The sequence below is a fragment of the Danio rerio genome, chromosome 18 (genome assembly GCF_052040795.2).
Source record: "Danio rerio strain M-AB ecotype USA chromosome 18, GRCz13ab, whole genome shotgun sequence".
NCBI lineage: Eukaryota > Metazoa > Chordata > Actinopteri > Cypriniformes > Danionidae > Danio > Danio rerio.
The window spans coordinates 9,592,191-9,613,779 of NC_141038.1; the positions used below are offsets into that span (position 1 = coordinate 9,592,191).

General features: G+C 40.1%; 2 protein-coding genes across 13 annotated transcripts in view; one reads left to right on the forward strand and one right to left on the reverse strand.

The window, feature by feature from the left end:
- bend7 (BEN domain containing 7) overlaps positions 1 to 21,589 on the reverse strand; it is a 152,041-nt gene that overhangs the window by 19,465 nt on the left and 110,987 nt on the right. For 8 of the 11 annotated variants that reach the window (XR_015514706.1, XR_015514708.1, XR_015514709.1 and 5 more), the window contains 2 exons: positions 10,296 to 10,596; positions 4,965 to 6,786 (listed from right to left, as the gene is read on the reverse strand). Coding sequence is in view for 2 of the 11 variants with exons in the window: in XM_087292970.1 (XP_087149096.1) it covers positions 843 to 882 (40 nt within the window). In the remaining 9 variants the exon portion in view is untranslated. Of the gene's footprint in view, positions 1 to 842; positions 6,787 to 10,295; positions 10,597 to 21,589 lie in introns of those variants that run through there. The other 3 variants (XR_015514711.1, XM_087292970.1, XM_087292973.1) reach the window with 3 other exon arrangements.
- Positions 976 to 7,168, forward strand: prpf18 (PRP18 pre-mRNA processing factor 18 homolog (yeast)). Of its 2 annotated transcripts, XM_087291863.1 has the most exons (11): positions 976 to 1,158; positions 1,267 to 1,344; positions 3,444 to 3,470; positions 4,058 to 4,162; positions 4,245 to 4,358; positions 4,521 to 4,667; positions 5,323 to 5,391; positions 6,254 to 6,394; positions 6,468 to 6,539; positions 6,629 to 6,784; positions 6,899 to 7,163. In XM_087291863.1, exons 1-11 carry the CDS (start codon positions 1,093 to 1,095, stop codon positions 6,977 to 6,979), a joined length of 1,056 nt encoding a protein of 351 aa, XP_087147989.1. In that variant the 5' UTR covers positions 976 to 1,092; the 3' UTR covers positions 6,980 to 7,163.

The window sequence follows — 21,589 nt, forward strand, 5'->3', positions numbered from 1 at the left end:
GGCAAAAAAAGGTTGGAAACTCCAATAGATGTTCAGGTAGAACTGATTCATATGTTTGCTTGTTTAAGATTGTTCATTCGTTCATTTTCCTTCAGCTTAGTCCCTTTACTCATCAGGGGTCACCACAGCGGAAAGGACCGCCAACTTATTCAGCATGTGTTTTACACAGTGGATGTCTTTCCAGCTGCAACCCAATACTAGGAAACATCCATACACATTCATTCACACACATACATTACGGCCAATTCAATTTATTCAATCCACTCATAGCGTATGTCTTTGGACTGTAAGGGACACCGAAGCACCCAGAGGAAACACCAACACAGGAAGAACATGCAAACTCCACACAGAACTGCCAACTGGTCCAGCCATGACTCGAGCCAGTGATAGGATTGGGATACTGCATCTATGCTATTTGTATTTTTTTTTTTATAATGTTGAATAAGATGCACATGCGTGCGCACACACACGCACGCACGTGCGCACACACACGCACGCACGCACGCACGCACGCACACACACACAATAAACCAAGAAACATAAAATACAAATAAACATAACATTTCAATCCTACAACAGACAAACACAAACAAACATATCAATAAAATGAATGGCGTACAATGTGTGCATCTGATCATATGAAGACTGCTATAGACCATTTCAACGTAGTCTTGTTTCGGGCCCATGAACATTTCCTGCTTGTTATCAAACTATTTCATAACTGTAACAAGAGGCAATTCAGTCATAACTTAATGTTAAAACAGCTATCATAACATTATGAATCAATGTGTGGCTCTTTTTGGATTCTCAGTAGCTGTAAAGAGAATTAAAAAATTACAAACTTTCTTGCAAACACAGGGATTCTGCGAACACTCCCATCATGTCCTGACTGAAGTCTTCCCAGCATCAGTCTCACACTCTTTTCCACAAGATGGCAGTAATTACTCAGAATGACCTCCAGCCACCAAAACCGCCGAGAAAAGAGAGAAAAACAGTAAACGGAAACATCGTTTGTACTTCTTCCCGTTGCATGTTTATGTAAAAGTGGCACATTTTCTGACACAAACCGAAGTGTTTTGTTAATTTTTTAACATGGACATCCTCAAAGCAGAGATTGCGAGGAAAAGAAAGCTCATCGAGGAGAAAGAGCTCATAGATGTGAGGAGCGACTGTTCTAGAATGTCCAGATGTGTTTACACACCGACTTTTCCCTTCAGCTGTTTTCATATAACATTTGTGCTTGTGTTAATGTTGTGCTTTCTTCAGGACTCAAAGAAGTACTTTAAACGGGCTGAACTCGCGCGCAAAGAAGAGGAGGATTATTACAGGAGATGTGGATACAAGGTACAGATACTTGATGCACACATTTATTCACAGTCAGTTCCCAGCTTTTATCTAGACCCCAAAATTGGACGTCATAAAAATGAAGCTATATATTTTCATTTGAGCTTAAATAGCCAATTCATTCAGAGAAACATGATTTATATGTAAATTAGTTTTTGTTAAACGTTTAGTTTCTATAAGTTAGCATTTAGTGCCATTTAGCAGGTTCTTTTATCCACAGCAACTTACAAGTTTAAGTTTTGTGTTCTTTTACATTATAATTTCTATTTTTATTTGTATTAATATAGCATTTATAATTAATAATCATAACGTATAATATTTAGTTGTTCATACTTTATCATTTATTATTAAATTATTTATTCCATTCTTAATTTTTCTGTACGTTTTCCCCAATATTAGGACGTGACGTACATCTAATTTTATGTCTTAGTTTGTTTGGTCTGGACTAAATATCTAAATAAAAAGATGTGTTTAGTTCTGATACAATAAAGAAGCTTTTATTTTGTTTTGCAATGTTATTGCAATGTTATTGATCCAAAACAACTCTGTGTGCTGGCTAAACTCTCGCTTTATCTGCATACATGTGACTGTAGTTTAGCTGATGAGAATTATTGAGGAGCTTATAAATGTGTAAAACAAGACTTAAAGTGCATTTTTTTTGTGAATATTTATTTGTACTGTTCTTTAGGGTCACTTACACTCACCAGGCACTTTATTAGGTACACCTCACTAGTACTGGGTTAGGTTGGACCCACTTCTGACTTCAGAACTGCCTTTTGTGGCATAGATTCAACAAGCTACTGGAAAATTCCTCAGAGATTTCGGTCGATTTTAACATGATAGCATCATGGAGTTGCTGCAGATTTGTTGGCAGCACATCCATGATGCATTGCAAATCTCCGATTTCACCATATCGTCAAGTTCAAGAAACCAGTCTGAGATGAATCATGCTTTATGACATGGCGCGTTATGCTGCTGGAAGTAGCCCTCAGAAGATGGGTACACTGTGGAAATGAAAGAATAGACATAGTCAGCAATAATACTCAGGTAGGCTGTGGTGTTGACACAATGCTCAACTGTTACTAATGGGTCCAAAGTGTCCCAAGAAAATATTCCCCACACCATTACACCACCACCACCAGCCTGAACCATTGATAGAAGGCAGGATGGATTCATGCTTCTATGTTGTTGACACCAAATTTTGACCAAATGAAAATCTCAGTAGATTAGCAGTTTCTGAAATATTCAGACCAGCCCGTCTGGCACCAACAACCATAATACAGTCAAAGTAACTTTAATAACTTTTTTCCCCCATTCTAATGCTTGGTTTGAACAGCAGCAGATCGTCTTGACCATGTCTAAATACTGGAGTTGCTGCCATGTGATTGGCTGAATAGAAATTTGCATTAACAAGCAGTTGGACAGGTGTACCTAATAAAATGGCCGGTGAGAGTATAATGTGATCAAGATTTAAAAAAAAAAAAAAAAAAGTATTTGACAGTTCTATGTGTTGTTTTTGACTCGCGACATCAAAACACTTTAAATGGGCGTGACCAATTGTAGACTCAGCAATAAATGCCCACTGCTGTGATTGGCTAACAGCTTTGTATATTAAGATCTAAATAGTAAGGTAGAAGCCGGCTTCAATCTTCAAAGGAGGCGGGACTTACCTATCACATAACATAGATAAGAACATTCCAGAACCTGTGGTTTTGTCAGAGCGCCTTCAATAAAAGCTGATTTTAGAGGAACCACAGTATTGAGTTCTGAAACTTACAGTATGTTTCAATAGTACTACAAGCTCATACGTGTATAAAGATCAAGTTCATGACCCCTTTAAATCGAACCAAAAGTGTCAATTGTGAACACACAAACAGCTACATATAGGATCCACATACTCAATTGTCAGACATTTACTGTTGCTTTAAAAGAACTGTGCTATTAAAACATGTCTTCCATCTCATACTCATGCGATCACCTAAACAGCTCTTTCTCTCTAGTTCTTTTCTTCACCCAGAGCAGTGTCTTCAGTGGACTGTGTATCTCTTCTCATTTTCTCTTTCCTGCTGTGTGTGTATGTGTGTGTTTCGTGAGTGTAGGTTTCTAATGAGCAGCCTGTTGGACAGGTAGGGCTCAGGCAGACAGAATGCATGCTGCCAGACAGATGTTTGACTGGGTTTCGGCATGAATAAAGAAGATTTGTGTGTTTAATTGCCTTTGCTCTCAGTGTTGCACAAAGCTGGAGCCAGCGCCATCCGAATGATCAGCCCAGCCGCATATACAGTGATCACAGTCAAATCAGTGATGTTATGTAACCGAGGAGCAGATTCTTTGAATGCTGTCTCATTTGTGCAATGCTCTTTTTTTTTTTAGCTTCCTTGATCAATTTTGATTTAGCAGTGCCTTGCATGCATGTTCTGTTCAAATTAAATCTGTGTTTGGATTCAGAGCATGGCCCACAGGTTCATAAAGGCAAGAGATATACATGCGATTACAAGCTTTTTGATCACCTGTTGGATTTTGTGCACACTGTCTAAGGTTAGATGAGGATTCAATCACATTTTATATATGCATGATTATAGGAACAATTCTATTTTCTGTTATTGATACGTTTATGATTTTGCAAGCAGCCCTTAATCTCGCAATTATGTTTTGCAATCATTAAAACATAGAAAATGGCTATAAATATATTCACATGTATTTTTATTTAAAGATGGACAAACCTGAGGAGGAGGCGCCTCAGTCTACATCAGCCAATCCGGTGTTAGAACTAGAGCTCACAGAGGAGAAGCTGCCAATGACACTCTCTCGACAGGAGGTTGGTCGGCCAATCAGAACTCACCTGATGTTATGTGGATGTTTTTTTTCTTGATGAATAATGAATGTTTGGCTGCGTGCAGGTGATCAGACGTCTGCGGGAACGTGGCGAGCCCATCCGTCTGTTTGGAGAATCCGATTATGATGCTTTCCAGAGACTCCGCAAGATTGAAATTCTGGCACCTGAAGTAAACAAGGTAAGACCCAGTCGCCATCTTGACACTGTTGGTGACCGGTGTGTTTTTGTTTAATGTGAAATTTCCCATGAAAGCAATAACAAATGAGAGTGATTCCAAAATTACTGTACTGTATGACAGACTCATACAAGCTAATTATGGGTTGCCTTCCTGTGTGTGTAGGGTTTGAGGAATGATCTAAAGGCTGCTATGGATAAGATTGATCAGCAGTATCTGAATGAGATTGTGGGTGGAGCGGAGGGTGCAGAACTGGACACACAACATGATCTTAAAGTACATGAGGAAAATACCACTATTGAGGAGCTGGAGGTAAATATGCAAACTGAATGCTTAATGGAAACTAATTCATATGTAACTCCCATATAAGCCCACTAGGTGGCTCTGTAGTCTTGCATCTGAATTGAATAGCGTTTTAAAGGGATAGTTCACCCAAAAATTAACATTTACTCACCGTCAAATGGTTTTAAGCCTCAGGTTTCTTGTTAAACATAAAAGATGTTTTGAAGAAAGTTGAACACATGTAACCATTAACTCTCATAGTTGGAAAAACAAATACTATGGAAGTCAAAGGTTTCCAACATTCTTCAAATTATCTTTTTTTTTTTTGGGAAAAAAAAAGCCAAACAGGTTTGGAACTTGCGAAGGGTTTTGATATCCCTTAAATGTTCTTTATTTTGGTTTCCAAAACAGGCCTTCTTGTGTCAGTGACACACCTCTAATCATTTACATCATAAACATGTAATGTTAAAAATTATTAATATGTATATGATGTGATCATAACCAACACCAAAACAACTGCAGACACAAGTGCTCAAACATGTTGTTTTACTTTCAAAAGGTCTGTAAATAATGGACACCAAAGTTCCTGTCATTTAAATATATATGTGTGATATAACAGAAGTACATATGTGATGTTTTTAGTGGCTCTGTTCAAGAATAACACCTCATGATCTCTATTAAACAGGCTCTGGGAGCATCTCTTGGCACTGGTAATGACGTCAGAGACATGGACATCATAAATAAAGTATTGAGGGTACGTTTTTACTATTATTTTGTCAATTTTGTTTTTTGTTTTGTACACCCAGGCCTGAGTTTCTGTGTGATGTATTGTTTTTATTGACCATCTGTACATTAATGAGAAATGGCAAATGGAATGGGATGAATGTACAAACAGAAGATTGTATGAAGTGAATCCATTAGTAAATGAAAGAAATAATTATTTTGAAAATGGACACAACCATTTTTATCAGTGTTATGAGTTTTTATATAATGCAGGATTGCTAAGTAACAGTTATGATTGTAAATTATTAACTAAATATAAATAACAATATGTCATTTCAGCATCGATATCGCAATGTGTGAATCTGCAATAGTCACAATGCAGGATCTCAAGCAATTTCAAGTGGATTTAAACAATTTGGATAAAAGAAACTAACAAGTTTGACACAATAACAACGATTAATTGTTTAACTATTTATACAATTACACTATACCACATTAGTTTACACTTTATTATTGAATTGCTGTTCCTAAATACTGTTAAACTCTACTGAAAACCAAAAACCACTGTTTAGATAGACAGACAGATAGATCTACATTTTATGCAGATTTATTTCCCTACAAAATCATCCCAATCAATATAAACCTATGATTTTTTTTTTCATCTTGTAAAATTAAATTCACATCGCAATATGTATTGCAGAAAAACTAAATCTCGCGATGTCAGTTTGTTTTCAATATCATGCAGCCCCTAATGTATATAACCAGTGCAGCTCGTAAATAAATAATGCCCATATGAGGTTTAATATATGATTTGAATTATAGATTTATTGATCTTCTGGTGCATACTTTAACAGAATAACAGTTTTATGGTGTATGTGTGTGTGTTTTAATAGTTCTTGCTGGGTGTGTGGGCTAAAGATCTGAACAGCCGAGAAGACCACATAAAGCGTAGTGTTCAGGGCAAGCTCGCCAGTGCCACCCAAAAGCAGACAGAATCATATCTAGAACCTCTTTTCAGAAAACTGCGCAAGAAGGTATGCAGTTCTACAAGCTGTTTACACTATTATTTCATGACTGTTTAATTAACCAACTTTTTTCTTCTTGTAGAATTTACCAGCAGATATTAAGGAGTCCATCACAGACATCATAAAGTTCATGCTGGAGAGGGAATATGTCAAGGTTTGTCTTACAAATTGCAGTGTTTTGAATTTCACTACCTTATTGATGTTTCTGTGAGGAAACCAGACTGATTTTCTGTGTAATTGCAGGCGAATGATGCTTACCTGCAGATGGCTATAGGAAACGCTCCATGGCCCATTGGTGTGACCATGGTGGGTATCCATGCTCGTACTGGACGTGAGAAGATCTTCTCCAAACACGTCGCCCATGTGCTCAACGACGAGACCCAAAGGAAGTACATTCAGGTCTGAAATGACAGTTTGAATAGAAGTGCACTGTTACATAGTCTTGCATAGTCTCATAGTCATACAAGTCCTATGTTGTTTATCAGGTCAGTTACTGTTTTTTTGTGTTTTTAGGGGCTGAAAAGATTAATGACAATCTGTCAGAAACATTTCCCAACAGACCCCTCAAAGTGTGTGGAGTACAACGCTCTGTGACAAACATCACAGCATTCAGACATGTTCTCCTGTCATGTTGTACAATGTTAGACTGTCTCTCAATCTCTGAATTTGTAGATAACTTATTTACTGTAAATATACCCCACATTTAAAAATATGCATCTGCTGTGTGTATGCGTTTTGTTTAGTTTTTTTTTTTAAAATAAAAGCGTAATGTAGGCTACAGTAGTTTTTATTACAATAATTCATACTTAACACCCATTAAAATGCTGTTTATGTTGTTATCTTTTATTTGTTGTGTAATATAATTAAATGTAAAAGGTCTACAAAGTTATAAAGATCAAAGTGCTTGATGAATAGAGAAGGGTATAAATGGAGGTCGGAGCCAGCTCAAAGTGGACTGTACAAAACTGGAGTTTTTTTAATGTTTTGTATAGGGTTGCCACCTGTACCTAAAATACGAAATTGTCCAGTAGTTGAGAATGAAATTGCGCGTCCCATTTTTAATCAATCACGTATTTTTTTACTTTTTTTAAAGTAGCTTTTTATGCAAATCAACCCACATGCATTTAATGAAGTTGCCTCGTTTCCTACTTTTGATTGGGTAATAATTGATGTCATCGTTAGTTTGATTGGCCTTTGTCCAGTGAGGAGGGCAGGTCTTTTAAGCAGAGTCTGTAAAGTCTTGACAGAGAGTAGAGGCAGATGCTTCTCCAGGTAACCCCCCGCGTCTGAAAGTTTTAGAATTTAAATGCAAGCGACTGCAAAAGTACCGCAGAGAGTGGGAGGAAACAGATAGCTGGCTCCAGAGTATTAGAAAATGTTATCAAGCCAACTGCACGATTTGTCGGAGAGCGTTCTCTCTGGCTTATGTGGGTCTGTCGTGCAACAACATGCCTCCGGAGAGCAGCATTATGGCAATGACAGAGCTCACAAAAATCAAAGCACAGACAGACAGTTCTTCTTACCCTATGTCTCTCCCGAAGCAGACATATGTAATGACAGTGAACCAGTATGTGAAAATCTAGCTGGAGTTTATAGCGAAACTCGTGTTTTGTTATAGTATTTATTTTTCCTACTTTGAAAGCCAATGGTTATCAGCTTTCTTTAGAATATCTTTTTTGGTGCTCAACAGAAGAAAGAAACTCATAAAGGTTCAGAACGACTTGATGGGGAGTAAATAGTGAGTACTTTTTTTTTTTTTTAAACTAGCCCTTTAAGGTGACTCAAAATTTGAGTCACTGTCAAACAATGCTGAAATAATTTCTCATCTGAACTGATATGAGTGCAAGGAACTGTTGAGTCACAGGGAGAGTGAGTGACTTCCTCACACTGAGACTTGCACTTCCAGCTGGCTTTCTGTGATTTCAGATTTGGGGAGTCTGATTCATTTTGGAGATATTGTTGACAAACGTCTGAAGGATCTAGTTTTCTGTAAGATTTCTGTGCAATGGGTTTACAAGATTAGTGCTTGAGAGTTAATAATAAAATGCTAAATAATAAGAAAGTGAAATTGTAACCTTTACCTAAAGTGAAGTTTGTTTATACACTAATTTCGAGAGGGTCACGTGCTTATGATTGACCACAGCTGGTCCAGCATTAGCTACCACAATTCAATCGGACCATTTCTACGTCATTATAAATAACCAGAGATTCATACCACAGTAATTTTTTGCCTTGAAGAATCCCCCTTCCACCCCTACTCCTCCCCCTTTTTTCTAGATTGGGCAGCACGGTGGCCCAGTGAGAGGGGTCTGGCTGCAGACTTGGTGCAGTGCAATCTGAGCTGCATCCAATGCATTTTAATGTGCTCACCTAACCCCACCCCTAGCCCTACACGTCACAGTGACGTCACTCACTCCATTGAGTGCATTGTGCCTGACATTGCATCGCTGAGTGATGCAATCTCAGCTTGCATCATAAAGGCTGCATCCAGATACTATTGGGCCCAGTGATTAGCACTATTGCCTCACAGAAAGAATGTCACTGGTTCGAGTGCTTACAGCTTTCTGTGTTTACATGTTCTCCCCGTGCTCTCGTGGGTTTCCTCCAGGTTCCTTCCATCGTCCAAAGACATAAGTGAATTGACTAAACCAAGATGGGCACCACAGAAGAGCTCTAAGCCAGCAGTATATCTCTCCATAGCAATCCCTAATTTGTCTTTAGCTATAAACAGCAGGGGAGTTCTCGAGATCTACCTGAGCTCAATCTCCCTTCTCGCCCTGCAAACAGGAGGGAGGCCTGGGCTTAAGGATCTAATGAGCTCTGGGTTTTTTCCCCGGACAGCATGGATAGGTCGGGCAAAACTGCATGGGTGATAAACTTCCCCCCTAGCGGTGCCCATGAGAACCACATAAACATTTTTACTTGTTTTAAAATGTCACTATTTAGACACATAGAAACAAAACACATGTATACTAAAAATACTTAAAGCACCAACATTTTCTCACGCTGTCATTGTTCCAACCCTGTTTAAATGTATTTGTTCTACAGTAAGTTACACAAGGCTAGATCTGGAAGTAAGTCAGACAAACAAACATTGCCACCCATTTACTGACATAGTTGGAAAAATAATTACTATGGGACAAAATGGGTAGAGAGATCTGTCGGTTACTGGCATTCTTCTGTTGTGTGAATGATGCGGCAACATTTTAATTTTTGAGGATGAACTGTCATTTTAATAGACTTTTGTATTATAAATAATATAATATAGAAATTGTATTATATATTATAATTCTTACATATTTGTCCTGTTTTTCTTATTACCAGCATACATTTATGCATACACACGTGTGCGCGCGCAGATATCGTCCCAATAGAGCAGGGGTCACTAAAGGGCAGGTGTCCTGCAGATTTTAGCTCCAACTCTAATCAAACACACCTGAACAAGCTAATCAAGGTCTGACTAGGTATACTTGAAACACCCAGGCAGGTGTGTTGAGGCAAGATGGAGCTAAACCCTGCAGGGCACCAGACCCCCAAGAACGAAATTGGTGACCCCTGCAATAGAGGGATTACCAACCAACGTCGGCAATTGCAAAAAAAGATTGGTTGTAATAGCAAAAATGTTGTGTTGTGCGGTAGGATGCCAAATTCGAAAACTTAATATTTACCGTACACCACACTGCTTTTAGTCTTTGGCTAAAAGGGAGCTGAATGGAGTGAGGACCTAATTAAAAATGCTGGACTCTGCAGTTCTCATTTCATATCAGGTAAGTTCACGATATGCTGAATCATACACATTACTCATTTTTGTTTGCAGAAACAATTTCAGCAGAAAAACAGTTAAATATGGTGAATTAAACTGCGGACACTGAATGCTTAAAATGAAATGTAAAAATGTAAGTTCACATACCCTGTCGTACAGATGCAGTTTGCTGTCAGAATGCAGTGGTTTTGCTTGATGAATACCCAGTTCTTGTACAGTTCCATCTTATTCCATTGTCTTCGGCTAGGCAGAACCTCGGTTTTTAGCACTACAAAGTGGTCATGACCACACAGAACAAAATTGTAGGCATCCAAAGACTTGTAGGCCTTTAACTTCTCTCTTGTAAAATCACTTGGAGTTTCAATGAGATAGCTGTATATTTCGGGCTGGATGCTTGGCCATTTCATCTTATCCAACATCCATTGGGAGGGTGCTATCGCAAATGGACCTGTCAGACAAACACCGCTCACTTTAACGTTAATTTTGCTGAATAACTGTGCTAATCACAGGGTGACAAGCTGATATAATATGTTGAAAGCATAATGTAAATAATATATATATATATAATATGTAATAGGTATAACCTATCTCTAATACAACAAAAAACTTTTAGACACGTTTCTACTTTTGCGACACATGATTAGCTTGCGTCGCATGTTTTGCATGCACTTCACATTTTTTATTTTTTTCGTGACATTTAGATTTTAGACACGTTTCTATATCTGCGACACATGTTTAGCTTGCGTCGCATGTTTTGGTGCACACTTCACAGTTTTGATTTTTTTCGTGACATTTTTATTTTAGACACGTTTCTATTTCTGCAACACATGATTAGCTTGTGTCGCATGTTTTGGTGCACACTTGACATTTTCGTTTTTTCGTGACATTTCGATTTTATACACCGTTTCTTATTTTGAAACACATGATTAGCTTGTGTTGCATGTTTTGCGTGCACTTCACATTTTCGATTTTTTCCGTAAAATTTCGATTTTAGACACCGTTTCTATTTCTGCGACACATGATTAGCTTGCGTCACATGTTTTGGTGCACACTTCACATTTTTGATTTTTTTTCGTGACATTTCTATTTTAGACACGGTTTCTATTTTTGCGACACATGTTTAGCTTGCGTCGCATGTTTTGGTGCACACTTCACATTTTCGATTTTTTCGTGACATTTCTATTTTAGACACGGTTTCTATTTTTGCGACACATGTTTAGCTTGCGTCGCATGTTTTGTGAAGGCACGGTGTAAGGCACTTGACCAGCCAGTGCACACAGCTGCCTCCTGACCAATCAGAGCACCCCAGGCCAACCGGTCGATCAAGAGAGCACATCAGCTTTCAGATTAATCAGCGCACGTACGGCCCATGAAGAGCACATCAGCTTTCAGATTAATAAGCGCACGTACGGCCACCTGACCAACCAGAGGACCCAAGGTCCAACTGACCAGTCAGAGCACACAAGGCAACCTGACCGATCAGAGCACCCTAGCTTTGTAACGTTTAGATTTTATATACCGTTTCTATTTCTGCGACACATGATTAGCTTGCGTCGCATGTTTTGGTGCACTTCACATTTTCGACTTTCGAGACATTTCGATTTTAGACACCGTTTCTATTTAGCGACACATGTTTAGCTTGTGTCGCATGTTTTGCGTGCACTTCACATTTTTGATTTTTTGCGTGACATTTCAATTTTAGACACGGTTTCTATTTTTGCGACACACGTTTAGCTTGCGTCGCATGTTTTGGTGCACACTTCACATTTTCGATTTTTTTTGTGACATTTCTATTTTAGACACGGTTTCTATTTTTGCGACACATGTTTAGCTTGTGTCGCATGTTTTGCGTGCACTTCACATTTTCGATTTTTTCCGTAAAATTTTGATTTTAGACACCGTTTCTATTTCTGCGACACATGATTAGCTTGCGTCGCATGTTTTGGTGCACTTCACATTTTCGACTTTCGAGACATTTCGATTTTAGACACCGTTTCTATTTAGCGACACATGTTTAGCTTGTGTCGCATGTTTTTTGTGCACTTCACATTTTTGATTTTTTTTTGTGACATTTCTATTTTAGACACGGTTTCTATTTTTGCGACACATGTTTAGCTTGTGTCGCATGTTTTGCGTGCACTTCACATTTTTGATTTTTTGCGTGACATTTAAATTTTAGACACGGTTTCTATTTTTGCGACACATGTTTAGCTTGTGTCGCATGTTTTGGTGCACACTTCACATTTTCGATTTTTTCGTGACATTTCTATTTTAGACACGGTTTCTATTTTTGCGACACATGTTTAGCTTGTGTCGCATGTTTTGCGTGCACTTCACATTTTCGATTTTTTTCCGTAAAATTTCGATTTTAGAAACCGTTTCTATTTCTGCGACAAATGATTAGCTTGCGTCGCATGTTTTGGTGCACTTCACATTTTCGACTTTTGAGACATTTCGATTTTAGACACCGTTTCTATTTAGCGACACATGTTTAGCTTGTGTCGCATGTTTTGCGTGCACTTCACATTTTTCATTTTTTTCGTGACATTTCTATTTTAGACACGGTTTCTATTTTTGCGACACATGTTTAGCTTGCGTCGCATGTTTTGTGAAGGCACGGTGTAAGGCACTTGACCAGCCAGTGCACACAGCTGCCTCCTGACCAATCAGAGCACCCCAGGCCAACCGGTCGATCAAGAGAGCACATCAGCTTTCAGATTAATCAGCCCACGTACGGCCCATGAAGAGCACATCAGCTTTCAGATTAATAAGCGCACGTACGGCCACCTGACCAACCAGAGGACCCAGGGTCCAACTGACCAGTCAGAGCACACAAGGCAACCTGACCGATCAGAGCACCCTAGCTTTGTAACGTTTAGATTTTATATACCATTTCTATTTCTGCGACACATGATTAGCTTGCGTCGCATGTTTTGGTGCACTTCACATTTTCGACTTTCAAGACATTTCGATTTTAGACACAGTTTCTATTTAGCGACACATGTTTAGCTTGTGTCGCATGTTTTGCGTGCACTTCACATTTTTGATTTTTTGCGTGACATTTCAATTTTAGACACGGTTTCTATTTTTGCGACACATGTTTAGCTTGTGTCGCATGTTTTGGTGCACACTTCACATTTTCGATTTTTTCGTGACATTTCTATTTTAGACACGGTTTCTATTTTTGCGACACATGTTTAGCTTGCGTCGCATGTTTTGTGAAGGCACGGTGTAAGGCACTTGACCAGCCAGTGCACACAGCTGCCTCCTGACCAATCAGAGCACCCCAGGCCAACCGGTCGATCAAGAGAGCACATCAGCTTTCAGATTAATCAGCGCACGTACGGCCCATGAAGAGCACATCAGCTTTCAGATTAATAAGCGCACGTACGGCCACCTGACCAACCAGAGGACCCAGGGTCCAACTGAATAGTCAGAGCACACAAGGCAACCTGACCGATCAGAGCACCCTAGCTTTGTAACGTTTAGATTTTATATACCGTTTCTATTTCTGCGACACATGATTAGCTTGCGTCGCATGTTTTGGTGCACTTCACATTTTCGACTTTCGAGACATTTCGATTTTAGACACCGTTTCTATTTTTGCGACACATGTTTAGCTTGTGTCGCATGTTTTGCGTGCACTTCACATTTTTGATTTTTTTTGTGACATTTCTATTTTAGACACGGTTTCTATTTTTGCGACACATGTTTAGCTTGCGTCGCATGTTTTGGTGCACACTTCACATTTTTGATTTTTTTCGTGACATTTCAATTTTAGACACGGTTTCTATTTTTGCGACACATGTTTAGCTTGCGTCGCATGTTTTGGTGCACACTTCACATTTTCGATTTTTTTCGTGACATTTCTATTTTAGACACGGTTTCTATTTTTGCGACACATGTTTAGCTTGTGTCGCATGTTTTGCGTGCACTTCACATTTTCGATTTTTTCCGTAAAATTTCGATTTTTAGACACCGTTTCTATTTCTGCGACACATGATTAGCTTGCGTCGCATGTTTTGGTGCACTTCACATTTTCGACTTTCGAGACATTTCGATTTTAGACACCGTTTCTATTTAGCGACACATGTTTAGCTTGTGTCGCATGTTTTTCGTGCACTTCACATTTTTGATGTTTTTGGTGACATTTCTATTTTAGACACGGTTTCTATTTTTGCGACACATGTTTAGCTTGCGTCGCATGTTTTGTGAAGGCACGGTGTAAGGCACTTGACCAGCCAGTGCACACAGCTGCCTCCTGACCAATCAAAGCACCCCAGGCCAACCGGTCGATCAAGAGAGCACATCAGCTTTCAGATTAATCAGCGCACGTACGGCCCATGAAGAGCACATCAGCTTTCAGATTAATAAGCGCACGAACGGCCACCTGACCAACCAGAGGACCCAGGGTCCAACTGACCAGTCAGAGCACACAAGGCAACCTGACCGATCAGAGCACCCTAGCTTTGTAACGTTTAGATTTTATATACCGTTTCTATTTCTGCGACACATGATTAGCTTGCGTCGCATGTTTTGGTGCACTTCACATTTTCGACTTTCGAGTCATTTCGATTTTAGACACCGTTTCTATTTAGCGACACATGTTTAGCTTGTGTCGCATGTTTTGCGTCCACTTCACATTTTTTATTTTTTCGTGACATTTCTATTTTAGACACGGTTTCTATTTTTGCGACACATGTTTAGCTTGTGTCGCATGTTGTTCGTGCACTTCACATTTTTGATTTTTTTTGTGACATTTCTATTTTAGACACGGTTTCTATTTTTGCGACACATGTTTAGCTTGCGTCGCATGTTTTGTGAAGGCACGGTGTAAGGCACTTGACCAGCCAGTGCACACAGCTGCCTCCTGACCAATCAGAGCACCCCAGGCCAACCGGTCGATCAAGAGAGCACATCAGCTTTCAGATTAATCAGCGCACGTACGGCCCATGAAGAGCACATCAGCTTTCAGATTAATAAGCGCACGTACGGCCACCTGACCAACCAGAGGACCCAGGGTCCAACTGACCAGTCAGAGCACACAAGGCAACCTGACCGATCAGAGCACCCTAGCTTTGTAACGTTTAGATTTTATATACCGTTTCTATTTCTGCGACACATGATTAGCTTGCGTCGCATGTTTTGGTGCACTTCACATTTTCGACTTTCGAGACATTTCGATTTTAGACACCGTTTCTATTTTTGCGACACATGTTTAGCTTGTGTCGCATGTTTTGCGTGCACTTCACATTTTTGATTTTTTTTGTGACATTTCTATTTTAGACACGGTTTCTATTTTTGCGACACATGTTTAGCTTGCGTCGCATGTTTTGGTGCACACTTCACATTTTTGATTTTTTTCGTGACATTTCAATTTTAGACACGGTTTCTATTTTTGCGACACATGTTTAGCTTGCGTCGCATGTTTTGGTGCACACTTCACATTTTCGATTTTTTTCGTGACATTTCTATTTTAGACACGGTTTCTATTTTTGCGACACATGTTTAGCTTGTGTCGCATGTTTTGCGTGCACTTCACATTTTCGATTTTTTCCATAAAATTTCGATTTTTAGACACCGTTTCTATTTCTGCGACACATGATTAGCTTGCGTCGCATGTTTTGGTGCACTTCACATTTTCGACTTTCGAGACATTTCGATTTTAGACACCGTTTCTATTTAGCGACACATGTTTAGCTTGTGTCGCATGTTTTTCGTGCACTTCACATTTTTGATTTTTTGGTGACATTTCTATTTTAGACACGGTTTCTATTTTTGCGACACATGTTTAGCTTGCGTCGCATGTTTTGTGAAGGCACGGTGTAAGGCACTTGACCAGCCAGTGCACACAGCTGCCTCCTGACCAATCAGAGCACCCCAGGCCAACCGGTCGATCAAGAGAGCACATCAGCTTTCAGATTAATCAGCGCACGTACGGCCCATGAAGAGCACATCAGCTTTCAGATTAATAAGCGCACGTACGGCCACCTGACCAACCAGAGGACCCAGGGTCCAACTGACCAGTCAGAGCACACAAGGCAACCTGACCGATCAGAGCACCCTAGCTTTGTAACGTTTAGATTTTATATACCGTTTCTATTTCTGCGACACATGATTAGCTTGCGTCGCATGTTTTGGTGCACTTCACATTTTTGACTTTCGAGACATTTCGATTTTAGACACCGTTTCTATTTTTGCGACACATGTTTAGCTTGTGTCGCATGTTTTGCGTGCACTTCACATTTTTGATTTTTTTCATGACATTTCTATTTTAGACATGGTTTCTATTTTTGCGACACATGTTTAGCTTGTGTCGCATGTTTTGCGTGCACTTCACATTTTTGATTTTTTTCGTGACATTTCTATTTTAGACATGGTTTCTATTTTTGCGACACATGTTTAGCTTGTGTCGCATGTTTTGCGTGCACTTCACATTTTTGAATTTTTTCGTGACATTTCTATTTTAGACACGGTTTCTATTTTTGCGACACATGTTTAGCTTGTGTCGCATGTTTTGGTGCACTTCACATTTTCGACTTTCGAGACATTTCGATTTTAGACACCGTTTCTATTTAGCGACACATGTTTAGCTTGTGTCGCATGTTTTGCGTGCACTTCACATTTTTGATTTTTTTCGTGACATTTCTATTTTAGACACGGTTTCTATTTTTGCGACACATGTTTAGCTTGCGTCGCATGTTTTGGTGCACACTTCACATTTTCGATTTTTTTCGTGACATTTCTATTTTAGACACGGTTTCTATTTTTGCGACACATGTTTAGCTTGTGTCGCATGTTTTGCGTGCACTTCACATTTTCGATTTTTTTCTGTAAAATTTCGATTTTAGACACCGTTTCTATTTGTGCGACACATGATTAGCTTGCGTCGCATGTTTTGGTGCACTTCACATTTTCGACTTTCAAGACATTTCTATTTTAGACACCGTTTCTATTTTTGCGACACATGTTTAGCTTGTGTCGCATGTTTTTCGTGCACTTCACATTTTTGATTTTTTTTGTGACATTTCTATTTTAGACACGGTTTCTATTTTTGCGACACATGTTTAGCTTGCGTCGCATGTTTTGTGAAGGCACGGTGTAAGGCACTTGACCAGCCAGTGCACACAGCTGCCTCCTGACCAATCAGAGCACCCCAGGCCAACCGGTCGATCAAGAGAGCACATCAGCTTTCAGATTAATCAGCGCACGTACGGCCCATGAAGAGCACATCAGCTTTCAGATTAATAAGCGCACGTACGGCCACCTGACCAACCAGAGGACCCAGGGTCCAACTGACCAGTCAGAGCACACAAGGCAACCTGACCGATCAGAGCACCCTAGCTTTGTAACGTTTAGATTTTATATACCGTTTCTATTTCTGCGACACATGATTAGCTTGCGTCGCATGTTTTGGTGCACTTCACATTTTCGACTTTCGAGACATTTCGATTTTAGACACCGTTTCTATTTAGCGACACATGTTTAGCTTGTGTCGCATGTTTTGCGTGCACTTCACATTTTTGATTTTTTTCGTGACATTTCTATTTTAGACACGGTTTCTATTTTTGCGACACATGTTTAGCTTGTGTCGCATGTTTTTCGTGCACTTCACATTTTTGATTTTTTTTGTGACATTTCTATTTTAGCCACGGTTTCTATTTTTGCGACACATGTTTAGCTTGCGTCGCATGTTTTGTGAAGGCACGGTGTAAGGCACTTGACCAGCCAGTGCACACAGCTGCCTCCTGACCAATCAGAGCACCCCAGGCCAACCGGTCGATCAAGAGAGCACATCAGCTTTCAGATTAATCAGCGCACGTACGGCCCATGAAGAGCACATCAGCTTTCAGATTAATAAGCGCACGTACGGCCACCTGACCAACCAGAGGACCCAGGGTCCAACTGACCAGTCAGAGCACACAAGGCAACCTGACCGATCAGAGCACCCTAGCTTTGTAACGTTTAGATTTTATATACCGTTTCTATTTCTGCGACACATGATTAGCTTGCGTCGCATGTTTTGGTGCACTTCACATTTTCGACTTTCGAGACATTTCGATTTTAGACACCGTTTCTATTTTTGCGACACATGTTTAGCTTGTGTCGCATGTTTTGCGTGCACTTCACATTTTTGATTTTTTTTGTGACATTTCTATTTTAGACACGGTTTCTATTTTTGCGACACATGTTTAGCTTGCATCGCATGTTTTGGTGCACACTTCACATTTTTGATTTTTTTCGTGACATTTCAATTTTAGACACGGTTTCTATTTTTGCGACACATGTTTAGCTTGCGTCGCATGTTTTGTGAAGGCACGGTGTAAGGCACTTGACCAGCCAGTGCACACAGCTGCCTCCTGACCAATCAGAGCACCCCAGGCCAACCGGTCGATCAAGAGAGCACATCAGCTTTCAGATTAATCAGCGCACGTACGGCCCATGAAGAGCACATCAGCTTTCAGATTAATAAGCGCACGTACGGCCACCTGACCAACCAGAGGACCCAGGGTCCAACTGACCAGTCAGAGCACACAAGGCAACCTGACCGATCAGAGCACCCTAGCTTTGTAACGTTTAGATTTTATATACCGTTTCTATTTCTGCGACACATGATTAGCTTGCGTCGCATGTTTTGGTGCACTTCACATTTTCGACTTTCGAGACATTTCGATTTTAGACACCGTTTCTATTTTTGCGACACATGTTTAGCTTGTGTCGCATGTTTTGCGTGCACTTCACATTTTTGATTTTTTTTGTGACATTTCTATTTTAGACACGGTTTCTATTTTTGCGACACATGTTTAGCTTGCGTAGCATGTTTTGTGAAGGCACGGTGTAAGGCACTTGACCAGCCAGTGCACACAGCTGCCTCCTGACCAATCAGAGCACCCCAGGCCAACCGGTCGATCAAGAGAGCACATCAGCTTTCAGATTAATCAGCGCACGTACGGCCCATGAAGAGCACATCAGCTTTCAGATTAATAAGCGCACGTACGGCCACCTGACCAACCAGAGGACACAGGGTCCAACTGACCAGTCAGAGCACACAAGGCAACCTGACCGATCAGAGCACCCTAGCTTTGTAACGTTTAGATTTTATATACCGTTTCTATTTCTGCGACACATGATTAGCTTGCGTCGCATGTTTTGGTGCACTTCACATTTTCGACTTTCGAGACATTTCGATTTTAGACACCGTTTCTATTTTTGCGACACATGTTTAGCTTGTGTCGCATGTTTTGCGTGCACTTCACATTTTTGATTTTTTTTGTGACATTTCTATTTTAGACACGGTTTCTATTTTTGCGACACATGTTTAGCTTGCATCGCATGTTTTGGTGCACACTTCACATTTTTGATTTTTTTCGTGACATTTCAATTTTAGACACGGTTTCTATTTTTGCGACACATGTTTAGCTTGCGTCGCATGTTTTGGTGCACACTTCACATTTTCGATTTTTTTCGTGACATTTCTATTTTAGACACGGTTTCTATTTTTGCGACACATGTTTAGCTTGTGTCGCATGTTTTGCGTGCACTTCACATTTTCGATTTTTTCCGTAAAATTTCGATTTTTAGACACCGTTTCTATTTCTGCGACACATGATTAGCTTGCGTCGCATGTTTTGGTGCACTTCACATTTTCGACTTTCGAGACATTTCGATTTTAGACACCGTTTCTATTTAGCGACACATGTTTAGCTTGTGTCGCATGTTTTGCGTGCACTTCACATTTTTGATTTTTTTCGTGACATTTCTATTTTAGACACGGTTTCTATTTTTGCGACACATGTTTAGCTTGCGTCGCATGTTTTGTGAAGGCACGGTGTAAGGCACTTGACCAGCCAGTGCACACAGCTGCCTCCTGACCAATCAGAGCACCCCAGGCCAACCGGTCGATCAAGAGAGCACATCAGCTTTCAGATTAATCAGCGCACGTACGGCCCATGAAGAGCACATCAGCTTTCAGATTAATAAGCGCACGTACGGCCACCTGACCAACCAGAGGACCCAGGGTCCAACTGACCAGTCAGAGCACACAAGGCAACCTGACCGATCAGAGCACCCTAGCTTTGTAACGTTTAGATTTTATATACCGTTTCTATTTCTGCGACACATGATTAGCTTGCGTCGCATGTTTTGGTGCACTTCACATTTTCGACTTTCGAGACATTTCGATTTTAGACACGGTTTCTATTTTTGCGACACATGTTTAGCTTGTGTCGCATTTTTTGCGTGCACTTCACATTTTTGATTTTTTTTGTGACATTTCTATTTTAGACACGGTTTCTATTTTTGCGACACATGTTTAGCTTGCGTCGCATGTTTTGGTGCACACTTCACATTTTTGATTTTTTTCGTGACATTTCAATTTTAGACACGGTTTCTATTTTTGCGACACATGTTTAGCTTGCGTCGCATGTTTTGGTGCACACTTCACATTTTCGATTTTTTTCGTGACATTTCTATTTTAGACACGGTTTCTATTTTTGCGACACATGTTTAGCTTGTGTCGCATGTTTTGCGTGCACTTCACATTTTCGATTTTTTCCGTAAAATTTCGATTTTAGACACCGTTTCTATTTCTGCGACACATGATTAGCTTGCGTCGCATGTTTTGGTGCACTTCACATTTTCGACTTTCGAGACATTTCGATTTTAGACACCGTTTCTATTTAGCGACACATGTTTAGCTTGTGTCGCATGTTTTTCGTGCACTTCACATTTTTGATTTTTTTGGTGACATTTCTATTTTAGACACGGTTTCTATTTTTGCGACACATGTTTAGCTTGCGTCGCATGTTTTGTGAAGGCACGGTGTAAGGCACTTGACCAGCCAGTGCACACAGCTGCCTCCTGACCAATCAGAGCACCCCAGGCCAACCGGTCGATCAAGAGAGCACATCAGCTTTCAGATTAATCAGCGCACGTACGGCCCATGAAGAGCACATCAGCTTTCAGATTAATAAGCGCACGTACGGCCACCTGACCAACCAGAGGACCCAGGGTCCAACTGACCAGTCAGAGCACACAAGGCAACCTGACCGATCAGAGCACCCTAGCTTTGTAACGTTTAGATTTTATATACCGTTTCTATTTCTGCGACACATGATTAGCTTGCGTCGCATGTTTTGGTGCACTTCACATTTTCGACTTTCGAGACATTTCGATTTTAGACACCGTTTCTATTTTTGCGACACATGTTTAGCTTGTGTCGCATGTTTTGCGTGCACTTCACATTTTTGATTTTTTTCGTGACATTTCTATTTTAGACACGGTTTCTATTTTTGCGACACATGTTTAGCTTGTGTCGCATGTTTTTCGTGCACTTCACATTTTTGATTTTTTTTGTGACATTTCTATTTTAGCCACGGTTTCTATTTTTGCGACACATGTTTAGCTTGCGTCGCATGTTTTGTGAAGGCACGGTGTAAGGC

Excerpts from the sequence above, each read along its gene's own strand:
- prpf18 (XM_087291863.1), top strand. The coding sequence starts at position 1,093 with ATGGACATCCTCAAAGCAGAGATTGCGAGGAAAAGAAAGCTCATCGAG. Across the intron at positions 1,159-1,266 it reads AGGAGAAAGAGCTCATAGAT|GACTCAAAGAAGTACTTTAA; the intron begins GTGAGGAGCGAC and ends TGCTTTCTTCAG. Across the intron at positions 6,785-6,898 it reads CCCAAAGGAAGTACATTCAG|GGGCTGAAAAGATTAATGAC; the intron begins GTCTGAAATGAC and ends TTGTGTTTTTAG.